Raw genomic sequence first — 12,537 nt, 5'->3', positions numbered from 1 at the left:
TCAAAGAGGCCCATCATATCCTGAGGCAGCATGTGGAGATTTCAGAGGCAGCTGTGCCTTCCCAGAAACAGCCTGGATTCCGGATGACGGGTAGGGAAAAGCTTGCCCAGCTCAAGCTTTCAGGAGCAAATCCACCTGGAAAGATCCCTGTGTGCAGCAGACAGGCTGGGATGCTCAGGGAGGGATGCTGAGGGCTCTGGCAGTACCTGACCTCCTCGTTGGTGACCTTGGTGTAGCGCAGGTTGAGCTTCACGATGCCCTTCTCCCGCAGGCGCTCTGCGTCCAGCTTCAGGCCAGAGGTCTGCTGGAAACCAGGGGCGACCTGCCTGACCAGCTGCCTCTCCGTGTCCGGCAGCCACATCACCTGTGGGGGCAGCAACAAAGGGCACAGGGTATGGCAAATGTGGCTCCCAAATCCAGCCCACGGCATGGAATTCCCTGAGCTCACACCGTGATTCCAAAGCGTGTCAAATCAACAGCTCACGCTCAGCTGCAAGAGGTAAAGTGGGTCATGGAATCACAGAGTGGTCTGGGTAGAAGGGGACCTTTACAGTCATCTCATTCCAGTCCCTTGCCATTCCAACACCTTTCTCTAGCTCCAAGTAGCCTGGTCTTAATAACTCAGTGACACTCATCTACCAAAGCATCAGAGCAGCACAGAAGCAGCCATGTGCATTTTCAATAGGGAACCGAAAACCTGAGGGAGAAATCCCACCTCACATCCCCACATCTATATTTCAATGATCTCTCTCTTGCTCTTCATCTCCATCTCTGTTGTGGTCTTAGTGGGGACTTAAAAAAAAATAAATTTCCTTATACCCAGAGAGAAAGAACCTCTCCTGAGCTGTAGCAGGTGCTCCATTCCAACCTCCGTGCCCAGCACAACTTCTAGTGATGCCCCACTGGAGACACACAAGGATTCATGGAAACCACAGGGATTTTGGAAATTTCCCCAAACCCACAGAACTCACAGCCTGCTGCCGAATCCCCGATGCCAGGATGGTTTCCAGGGTGATGTTGATGTAAGTGCTGTAGTAGGGATGAGCTGCTGGCAGGTCCTGGAAGTTCAGGATCAGGGATGTGTTGTCCTTGATCACCTCCAGCATATCCTCCAGCTTGCAGACCGACTGGTTGGCAGCCTCCAAGTAGTCAGCCCTTGAGAGAGACCCTGCTGTCCAGAAAGGGTCATTCTGGAAGCAAAGAACATCCCAGGATTACTGCCACAAAGCCCAGGATCCCCCAGTTCAAAGACTTTGCTACTTGTTTTCTTTGTGGAGATGACTGTCCCAAAATTAAATTTAAAAAAAAGGGGAACAGTGTATAACATGCTGTTTTTCCTGTCTTGTTTAAAATCACATTAAAAAGTGATTATAACTGGGGGTCTTTGTGGTGTCAGCCAGGCTTGAGGCCCCTTCTTCCAGAAGAGACACAGAAACACAATGTGGCTTAGACCAAGCCTAAACTAAACATGGTCCAGCTGCACCACGCCACCAAGGAGATGGACCCACACCTTTCCCCCTCAAAGGGGACCTGGCAGGAGCTGTGATCCCATGGATCCCATGGCACCCACCTGCAGGAACCACTCCCCAGCGTTGAGCTTCTCCAGGTCAGTCCAGTTGAACATGGAGCAGTGCTCGTAGGCGCGCTCTGGGAACACCTCCTCCACGTTGGTTGTTCTCCTGAGAGTCTTGTCGTGCATCAGGAAGGGCACCCCATCATAGCTGCAAACACAGAACCCCTTACAGGTGTGGAGGAGAGAAACTGCCCTTCCCACTCCAGCCTGTCTCACATCAAAATCCTTGGCAAAGCCTCACGCAGCCTAAAACCAGCCCAGCATCCTCAAAAGCTCTCTTAGATACTTGCTGGGTGTTGGCAGTCACTGACACAACACTGTCCATGCCTTATCCACTTTTATCCCCTCAAAAATGCAAAACTCAGGTGGCTTTGACTTCAAATGACTTAAAAACCCCCACCCTGAATGCTCATCAAAGCTTCTGCAGCTCCCAAAACCATCAGAGGTTTCCCTGGATGCACGGACACACACAAACACACAGCAGGAAAGAAAAGGAATTCTCAAAGCCTCTCATATCAGGCTTTCAGCAAGATGCAAGGCTCCCAAACTACCAAAAATGCTCTGAAATTGCCTTCTCCAATTGCAAACTGGTTTTGTGCCCACATGAGTTAAGTTCATGTTTAAAAAAAGAAAAAAAATCCTGACACCTCTCAGATGAAACTAAGCAGGAAAATGCATGCCCTGGGGTTTTTAAGTCATCTGGATATTACAGAATAATGGCCTGGAAAGCATAAAAAGCTCTTTAAACTTTCTTCCACTCCGTTTTCTGTGACCAGATCAGTGGTGAAACCACACAGGGTAGTGACAGTTTTTATCAAAGGCAGGGGTGCAGCTGTCTGCACCCAGGAATCAGGACAAACCCAGCCTGGTGGCAATGACATTTTCCAAAGCAAGGAGCCCTAACAGGAGACTCAGAAAAAGTCTGAAAAATGATGGGGTGAAATAAAAAAATCCCATTTGAATTAGGAGATAACCCAGAGTTGTTTCCCAGAGGGAAAATTAAACCAAATTTTAGAGGATGGAGCAAATGTTGCCTCAGCTTTACCACTGAGGCAACATTTGCTCCATCCTCTAAAATTGTGAGAAGTCCCTTCTGGCAAAGGTCAGTGGCACCTTTATTTGCTATTTCTGGCCTGTGCTGTGGCACCTCCTTCCCCCAGCCCAAAGCAACCCGCTGACACGGCAATCCCACGCTGCTGCAGTCAAAGGGTTTAATAAACACAGTTAAAAATAAAATTAAAAAAATAAAAAAGCTCAGCAACTGCAGAATGAAGAGTGTGGAGTGCTTAAAAGTGCCGGGAGCTCGAGTTTAACATCTCACAGAGGAGCAGAGCTCTGCTAAGCCTTAACCACAGTGCAGAAATCCTCTGGGGCACTTGACATTTGTTCCATCCTTTTCCAACGTCTAGAAGAACATGGAAATGTTCCAGGAGGGATGGAGCCATCCAGCCACAGGAACAAAGAGGATAAGGAGAGCAAGGGGTGTTGTGCTGCAAACCCAAGGATGCTGCCAGCTGCACCAATCTCCCACTTCTCAGTCTGAAAATCAATGGATCCTCTTTTCCTGAAGGCACCTGGGTCTCTTGGAGAAGGCTCAGGAAATTGGGCCATCAAGGGCATTGTTGAAGCCTGGAGTGCTGCTGAGTGGCAATGGGGAAGGATCTTGGAGCTTTTCCAGCTCTCCTCCTCCCAAAGCCCACCTTTCTCCTTGGCCAGTGCTAATGGATGCAGCCACACGAGCCAAGTGCTCACCTGGGAGCTGGACACTCAAGTATTGTCCCCTCACAGCAGCTGATAAACTCATTTGGGAAAAAACAAAAATTGTATAACATACATCCCAATTCATCCTGCCACAGTGACCTTCCAATCACCAGTGGGAAGAAATTCCTTGTTTTTAAATAATTTTTTTTCCAAAAAAATTTATACGAAGTAAAAAGAAAGCAATTAAAAGTAAAACTTCCTTCTAGCAGGCAAAAATATCTGTCCATCAACACAAACCTTCAAAGCAGTCAGGGAAAAAATAAAATATCTGCTTTGAGTCTTTCTTGTGTTTGTAAGTGGTACTGGGACAAACTGGGGGCAGAAATATTAAGGAATATTAAGGAACTATCAAACTCCTGGAACAAAGCACAGCCCTGGAAATACCCCTCTCTAAATTCTAACTGATCTTGGCCACTCAGCTCAACATTTGCCAGCAAGGAATGAGTTTCTGACAGTCAGCATCCTCCTTCCCTAAAGATTAATGCCAGAGGAAGGGGAGAAGGAAGAGATTGCTCCTGGTGTGTTCTTGGGATGGTTTGTCAAGGTTGGTGAAAACTCTGCTGTGCAACAAAGTCCAATGGGAATTTCTACAAAGTCCAATGGGAATTTCTGCTCTTTCTGCACCTGGGGTATCCCAGGAGAAGTCACATTTAAGCAGCTCTGGCTGTGTTTCACTGGAATAAACCCGGCTCTAGGATGAACTACAGCCTTCTTGCAAATGAAGACAACAAAGAGATCCAGGTTCCCTCGTTTGGACAAGCCCACCCTTCACCATCCCCTCAGTGAAATGATCAGCAGCATCTGCCAGAGACACACAGGAGTCACTGGATGAGCTCTCCAGCACAGCCCTTCCCAGAGGGAAAAGCTGCAGTGCCCAGACTCTGGGAATGCTGCGCCATTCCGGCTTGGATCATCCACAGAGCAGCCCTGACCCACCTCAGCACCACATCAGCCTGCACTCCAGACACCTTCTGCTCCACCGCCTTCTGGAAGGACATCAGAGTGTTCTCTGGGGCCAGCTGTCAGGAAAACATTAAAAAAATCAGTGAGAGATCAGGAGCATGAGGGAAGTTTACAAAGCAGTGTCAGCAAGGATGCTGGGAGGAGGGTTTGGAGATATCAGGCATCCAAAATAATATTATTCCACATCAATCTGTGCCCAAAAATTCCTGTCGCTTCCATACCACAGAGAACCACACATTCTCTAAGATACATTTTACTCCCACTTCTACTTACTCCATAAAATCATCTATTAGTCTAAAAATCAGAGAGTTTCTCTAATAGCAAATGTCCTAGTTAGTTTTACCAACAATTTAAAAAATAGCCTTAAGCCTAGAAAATGTACCCCTGTGGCTATCAGAGAGAAGGACTCAGATTTTATTTGAAATTCCTCCCTGTTGAATGGAGCAGATGGTAACAGAATTGGGGTTTGTTTAAAATAAAAATGGTGTGAAGACAGATACTTTGCTGTTCCAGAAAAGCAGCACAGTGTAGCTGCTCCCAAAACACCCATGAAACAACAGGCAGACTAGGAAAAAAAATATTGATAACCACAGAAAGAAAACTGGCAGGTTTCCTGCACCAAATAGCATCAAAATAAGGTTATTTTTGAAAAATAAATTACTTTTTTCCCCACTTTTTGGAGGTTCAGAGCACCTGTAACACCCTGTTTTTCCACCACCAGCATCAGTTCCATCAGGACACAATGAACATTCACATCCCATGATTTACTGCAAAGGAGAATAATTAACAGCAAAGGCCCAATTGCACCATACAATCAAGATATAATAACAAAATAATGAAAATAAGCATAAAAACTGGCTTAAGCACTTAGAGTGGCTGTAAGAGACATTTGTTTTCTGATCACTCCACAGGCTCAGGTCAGCAAAGCTTTGGAGTAAAATAAAATAATCAGAGCAAATGTCAGCGCCAACCTTCACCCAGCGCTGGTATCTCAGCACGGGATTCCTCTGGCTCCGGCCACGCACCAGCACAAGCTCATGTCTGTGTTTGCCCAACAAAGGCACCACAGAGCCACAACATCTCCCCAAGCAGCTCCAGTCAAAGCCAGACTTGTTTGGGCCAGGACAGAGGCACAGCCCCAGAGCCCAGCTGGGTCACCCAAGGTTGATTTCAGAGCTCTGCTCACATTCCCAGAGATCTTCACACATTCCCAGAGACCTCCACACATTCCCAGAGATCTCCACACATTCCCAGAGATCTCCACACATTCCCAGAGCTCTCACACATCCCCAGAGCCCTGCTCACATTCCCAGAGCTCTGCTCACATTCCCAGAGCTCTGCTCACATTCCCAGAGCTCTCACACATCCCCAGAGCCCTCCACACATTCCCAGAGCCCTGCTCACATTCCCAGAGATCTCACACATTCCCAGAGCTCTCACACATCCCCAGAGCCCTGCACACATTACCAGAGCCCTGCTCACATTCCCAGAGATCTCACACATTCCCAGAGATCTCACACATTCCCAGACATCTCCACACATCCCCAGAGATCTCCACACATTCCCAGAGCCCTGCACACATCCCCAGAGATCTCCACACATCCCCAGAGATCTCCACACATTCCCAGAGCCCTCCACACATCCCCAGAGATCTCACACATCCCCAGAGCCCTGCTTACATCCCCAGAGCTCTGCTCACATTCCCAGAGCTCTCCACACATTCCCAGAGCTGTCAGCAGAGAGCAGCAGCCACAAGGAGCTGCAGAGTCCCAGCCACACGGGCTCACATCACCCTGGGCTGCTGTCACCAGCCTGGGTGTCCCTTCCCAAGGATCCAGGTTTCTGCAGGGTAACCCTGCAATGATCCCAGAAAAACCTCTCCTCCAAAGCAGGCTGGGAGAGCAGGGGTTGTTTGGGAAACCAGCCTGGAGAAGAGAAGATTCTGGGGAAATGCAGCCTAAAGGGGCTCTGAGGAGGCCTCACCGCAGCCTGGCAGTACTTAAAGGAGGGATGGAAAAAAGGAGAGCACATTTCACAGACAGGACCCAGGGAATGGCTCCCACTGCCAGAGGGCAGGGATGGATGGGATACTGGGAATTTGGAATTTTTCCCTGTGAGGGTGGGCAGGCCCTGGCACAGCTGTGGCTGCCCTGGATCCCTGGCAGTGCCCAAGGCCAGGCTGGACAGGGCTTGGAGCACCCTGGGACAGTGGGAGTGTCCCTGCCCATTCCAGATGAGATGAGCTTCCAGACCCCTTCCATCCCAAGCCATCCTGTGATTCTGGGATCAGAACCCCTCAGGCAAAGACAGAAATAATTGCTTTTCCCAGTGAGTCCATCCCAACCTCCCTCTGCAGCTGCTGAGCCTCTGCACAAGCCACTGACACCATGACATAACTCAGCAAACATCAACCAGAAAGCCAGGAAAGTAAATTGAACCTTTTCCACCAAGGTCAGAGGCTGCCTGTCCCCAGAGATGGCACCAGTGTAGAGGCAGGACTGCTCTGTACCAGGGGTTTATAAACCTGAGATGTGAGGGGCTTTGTGAGAAAGGAAAATCTGAGATACAGGCATTCCCATCCTTCCAGCCTGCCTGTTCCTCCAAGAAGGAGGGAGCTGAAACCCAAATTAAGCATGTTTAAGGCAAAGATGCATCCTGTTACAGGAATTAATTGCTGAGATTTAATTGTATTTTCTTAAATAGGCTTTACAGCTAAACTCCCATAACTATAAAAAAAATGCACAACCTTTCTGCTTGTATTTCTCTCTGTATCTCTCCAGTTTTTTAATGCATACCTGCTTGGTACAATATATTCAGCTATGCTATGTCTAAAACCTAAATTCAGGTTTATAACAAGGGATGCAACCAATTCCTTAAGGGAAAGAAACCCTGGGGCACAAAGCAATGATTTCCAAACCCCCTCTCTTTTATAAACCATGCCCAGGTACGGAGAGCCAGACAGAGCCAGCTCAGGATTTCCAGCAGCTCTTCCTCCTCTCTGTGCTTGGTTTGAGAGACTCAGCCCCTGCAAAAATCAGGCTACTATTCATTTCTTCCTGCTGCAGAGACACAGCAAGTAATTTCTAGAAAATTACAGCAAATGAACTCATTTTGGTTATTTTTGTGCTTAGAAATCCATTGCAAATGCATTCAGACAGAGACAGGAGCTTTGGGGACCTTCCTTAAAGAAGATTATGAAACTGTGTTAGAGCAGCACAGCCTGGCTGCAGCTGGACATCACCACATTTCTAGTTTTCCCTTAATTAAAAGGGCTTAAAAAAGAAACTCATGGCATCATTTGGTGGGGAGGTTAATGAAGAAGCCTGGACAGAAGAACCAAATTTTATTCCAAACTAATTGCAGCCACTGCAAACCTCTGACTGGTCTAGGGGAAAGTGTCCCTGGCCATGGCAAGGGGCTGGAACAAGGTGGTTTTGAAGGTCCCTTTCAGCCCAAACCATTCTGAGATGCTGTGATTATGCACTAAAGGATCTGGTGTTTTGTTTCACCAACAAGATTTAAGGGTGTTTTCTTGTCCTTCTGGAAATACGGCCATAATTTTAATTTATTTTTCATTAATTTTTTTTTCTCTTTATCTCTCCTTTCCAGTATTAATCTCCTTGTGAGCCATGAACTGGACCAAAAAAACCCCACAAGGATTAAAGTGATGTCTAAGAAATTAAATCTTAGAAGTCTTATCTAAGAATTTTCTTTTGTGTAAAACAATGCCCTGTGTGGGGCTTAGTGTGAGATCTGCCAGGCCATTGGATTTCAGCATTAGTGTCCCATCATGCCCAGTGAGTAACAGCCAAGGCAGTAAGTGTTCTGTTTAAAACATAAAATAAAACATGTTTTTAATCCCATATTTTAGAGACCATCCATAACTAACCCTGCCCATAGCAGGGGCTCAGAACTCAATGGTCTTCAAGGTCCCTTCCTACAAAAACCATTCCGGGATTCTGTGACGCAAATTTTCAGTAAATTCCTCAACTAGACTGAAAGGAAGTAAAAAACCACAAAACAAACAGGAGGAAAAAAAAGCCAGACAAACAAGAAAACCCCAAACCTACAATGGACAAGAGGATAAACTCATAAGCTTGAGCCATTAGGGATTTAATAAGTAGATGCAGGAGATGAGACCTCATTACTGTACTGCCCACACAAGAAAGCTGAAGCTTGATTTAATGAGAGAGGACCTGACCTGACACAGATTTATTTCCCAGACAAGCCCTTCTCCTGCTCTGGCAGAAGATGTTCATTGTCAGGGTTTGCTGCTATCAGTCAGGCCAGCAGGTTAACTGCTGTTATTTTTACTATGGAAAGAAGATGTGCAGCAAAGCCAGCGTTTCTTGATTTCCCCTGCACAAGCAGCACAAACCAAAGCTCTTTAGAAGCCTGAATAAAATAAAAGCCACCCCAAAGAGATGGTGGCAGGTCCCCACTCACCATGGGAGCCCCTCGGTGGCCCAGGATGGCCGGCCTGGGTGCCAGGGCTGCCTTGTCCATGATGCAGGGCGAGGAGATGGCCAGGGGCACGAGGTAAAGTGCAACTACAACTGCCAGGTACGCAGTGAACATCAGCATCTGCGAGGCTGGGGAGGACAGAGACACAGAGAGATGGTGAAAAGGCTGGCCCCGACCTCCTCACAGCACAGCAGCAAAGGCAAGGCTCCTCTGTCCTCCTCCCCTGATCTGCTGTCAGTGCTTAGGAAAAAAAAACAAACACTAAAAAAAATAAATTCAAGTCCTGAAAGAGGTTTACACTTCATTTCGTATTGGGGAAACAATAAATAAAGTGAATTGCTTCGACCTCCAGAAACGGAGCTCAAAATGTTGTTGCCATTTCCACCCTTTGGGTGGGACAGCACCAAATTTTGCCCTGCCTGACAAGGGAATTAATTCACCAGTCACACACAGCTAAAAATAAGCCATGGCACCAGCTCAGTGCATCGAAAGTTTATGTTGGTGGTTCACCAGCACCACCCACCTCAGCCAGGGCAAAGCCACTTCAGCTGCTCCTGCCTCGAGATTTGCACCAGAAAAATACAATAATGCTTTACTGAGCAAGCTGGAGATGTTTAAATAAATCCCTGGGCTGTGACAGAGCTGCAGTGCTTGGGGCCAGAGGAGCAGTTCTGCCTCCCATGCCACCCAAATTCCATTTATCAGTGACTTCCCAGCAAACCCAGGCTCCCTGGGAATCCTTTGAACACCTGAGAAATCTGGAGCCACTTGAAACCACAGATGTTACAGCAAAAGACTTGATTTTTAAATGTTTTAAAAGTTATTATTTATTTTGCAAGCTCATGAAGGCTTTGGAACTACAGGGATAACCTCCAAAAATAAAAAGGGGGAAAAAAAGAAAAAAAAAAAAAAACAAACCCAAACTACTTAGAACAAATATTTGCAATGGATGCAAGATAGAGAAGGCGGTGTTTTTTTTATTTTTAGGCCCAGCTCAGCTCCTGGCCACAGCTGATCTGGTTTCACTCATAAATAGGCTCCTTTTTGCTTCCAGCATCCAACAGGCTCATTCACACATGTTCCCACAAGGCAGAAAGCAACTCCAGGAACTCTGCCAGGGATTTTTGCCTCCATCACTCAGGGAGCACTGCAGGAACTCAGTGACACCTCATGCTGTGTCCTGCACCTTAAAGGTGTCACCAGCACCCAAACCTGCAGGCAGACACAAAATGAGATCCTGACCAGGCTCTGAACATTCAGTTTAACCAGAGAAAAAAAAAAAAACCCTAAAAATTTCCTCAGAAAAAAAAAAAAAGCTGAAATGCCACACAGAAAGGGCAAGAGAATAGGCTTGCACCAAGACCTGCAGCTGTTTCCAAAATATTAAAATCCTGTTTTCCATTAAAAGTGACTGGAGGTTCTCACAGATATTTTGGGTTTTTTTTTTCTTTTATTTCTAAACCACCATGTCTATACAAAAAAGGCTGTAAACTCTTCCAGGTAAGGTAAATTCCGTGATTCAAATGAGTCTGAAATAATCTTAAGATCAAGAGATGGCACTGTTTTTTCTTAAAAACAAACAAAACAATCCAGGAACAGAAAGAGAGGAGGAAAACAGCTTCCTGGCTTATTGAAATAATAATAATAAAACAAAGAGACAGGGAAAAGGAAAAAAGAGAAAAGGGGTGGGGAGGAAGAGAAACAAGGGGGGAAAAGGGAAACAAAGGGGGAAAGAGAAACAAGGGGGGGGAAAGAGAAGGGAAAAAAAGGGGGGGGAAGAGAAACAAGGGGAAAAGAAGAGAAATAAGGGGGGAAAAGAGAAACAAGGAGGGGGAAGAGAAACAAGGGGGAAAAAAGAGAAACAAAGGGAGAAAAAGAGAAAGGGTGAAAAAGAGAAACAAGGGGGAAAGAAGAGAAACAAGGGGGAAATAGAAACAAGGGGAAGAAAAAGAGAAACAAAGGGCGAAAAAGAGAAACAAGGGGGAAAAGAGAAACAAGGGGGGAAAGAGAAACAAGGGGGGAAAGAGAAACAAGGGAAAAAAAAGAGAAACAAGGGGGAAAAAGAGAAACAAGGGGAAAAATAAAAAGAAACAAGGGGAGAAATAAAAAGAAACAAGGAGGGAAAATAGAAAAAAAGGAGGAAAAGAAAAAAGAAGGGGAAAAAGAGAAACAAGGGGCAGAAAAGGAAAAACAAGGGGGAGAGAAAGAGAAACAAGGGGAGAAGAAACAAGGTGGGGAAAGAGAAACAAGGGGGGGGAAGAGAAACATGGGGAAGGAAAGAGAAACAAGGGGGAAAAAAGAGATAAAAGAGGGGGAAAAAAAGAGAAAAACAAGGGGGAGAAAAGAGAATCAAGAGGAGCAGCCAGTGGCCACCGTGCAGGGACCAGGAGGTACTCACTGGCTTTCTCTGTCCGTGCAAACTGCCCTGCCACCAACCACGACAGCGCTGTCACAGCTGCCAGGGCTCCTATGTGCAAGAAAGGGGCTGTGGCCTGCAGGGAACAAGAACAGGAGAGGAAAATGGGATTAAAAACACCCCAGCACCTTGAAAATTCATTGGTTTTGCAGGTTCTGTTTTGGACATTGCTTTCTTCTAAATGCTGATGGTACCTCTGGCTTTTGGGCTGCTCTGAAGGGAAAGGAGGAAAGCTCTAACCCCCTTTTAGGGGAATTTCTCCCTCAATAACACAGATATTTGGGAAAAGGGCTGCTGGAGGGAGTGCAGAGGAGGCCACAGAGCTGCTCCAGGGTTGGAGTCCCTCTGCTCTGGAACCAGGCTGGGGAGCTCACCTGGAAAAGGCTCCAGGAACAACTTATTGTGGCCTTTTAGGACTTAAAGGGTAAGAAAACGTGGACAGATTTTATCAGTCAGCTGCAGTACGACGTGAGGGAATGGTTTTAAACTGGAATAGTCTAGGTTCAGACTAAATATAAGGAAAAAAAATCAGGATAATGGTGGGCAGGCCCTGGCACAGGGTGCCCAGAACAGCTGTGGCTGCCCCTGGATCCCTGCAATGTCCAAATCCAGGCTGGATGGGGCTTGGAGCAGCTGGGACAGTGAAAGGTGTCCCTGCCATGGCAGGGGTGGCACTGGATGGAATTTGGGATCCCTTCCCACCCAAACTCATCTGGAATTCTCTGAACACACTGGCCTGTATCAGCAGGGTGCAGCAGCACCATGACACAACGCTGCAGATGGATCATCTGAGTCGTGATTCTGCTCTCCAATCCCCTGCCTAAATCTTAAAAATACCCCAATAAAATGAAGCACTTCTGAGAAATGTTAGTCATTTGTGTGAATGCCATTTCCACCCCCTGCATTTGCATAGATTTGCATACTCCCAAATACACGTCAGTGGTCACCTCTTCAGCAAAATGGGGAAAATATTTCTGGACTTCTTTTTTTGAGGAAGAGAGGAAAAGGAACAGAGAGCAGATCTGTAAGAAATTAAATTTGTAGATATTTTCCTTTCATACTTTTCTTGCCCTGCAAGACACCACAAATCTTCCTTAAAACAATTTTCTCATTTCCAAGATTTCAATCTGGGTTGTGACAACCATCAAGACAGAGTTTTATCATACAGAAATACATAAATCCCATGGAATTCAGCTGCACCAGGTGGTGCCATGGCTTCCTCCTCCAGGGAAGCATCCATGCAAACAACTTACCTGCAGTGAAATAAAAACCATGTCCCACTCATCATCCCAAAGCTGTGCTATCGATGACATGGTCACCACAGTGGTTATCAAGGTTGTCACCAGGCCAATCTGCAAGA

The 12,537-nt window shown here is 46.5% G+C and overlaps 1 protein-coding gene across 21 annotated transcripts in view; it reads right to left on the bottom strand.

The window, feature by feature from the left end:
- The window catches only part of GDPD5 (glycerophosphodiester phosphodiesterase domain containing 5), a 100,643-nt gene that overhangs the window by 10,574 nt on the left and 77,532 nt on the right, over nucleotides 1–12,537 (bottom strand). For all 21 annotated transcript variants that reach the window (XR_012577594.1, XR_012577597.1, XR_012577598.1 and 18 more), the window contains 7 exons: nucleotides 12,431–12,529; nucleotides 11,160–11,253; nucleotides 8,744–8,889; nucleotides 4,271–4,353; nucleotides 1,571–1,721; nucleotides 972–1,190; nucleotides 207–364 (listed from right to left, as the gene is read on the bottom strand). Coding sequence is in view for 7 of the 21 variants with exons in the window: in XM_074531024.1 (XP_074387125.1) it covers nucleotides 207–364; nucleotides 972–1,190; nucleotides 1,571–1,721; nucleotides 4,271–4,353; nucleotides 8,744–8,889; nucleotides 11,160–11,253; nucleotides 12,431–12,529 (950 nt within the window). In the remaining 14 variants the exon portion in view is untranslated. The remainder of the gene's footprint in view (nucleotides 1–206; nucleotides 365–971; nucleotides 1,191–1,570; nucleotides 1,722–4,270; nucleotides 4,354–8,743; nucleotides 8,890–11,159; nucleotides 11,254–12,430; nucleotides 12,530–12,537) is intronic.

Source organism: Zonotrichia albicollis, chromosome 2 (assembly GCF_047830755.1).
Source record: "Zonotrichia albicollis isolate bZonAlb1 chromosome 2, bZonAlb1.hap1, whole genome shotgun sequence".
NCBI classification, from domain to species: domain Eukaryota; kingdom Metazoa; phylum Chordata; class Aves; order Passeriformes; family Passerellidae; genus Zonotrichia; species Zonotrichia albicollis.
Note: the sequence above shows the minus strand (reverse complement) of the source record. Positions and strands in the feature narration are given on the sequence as shown.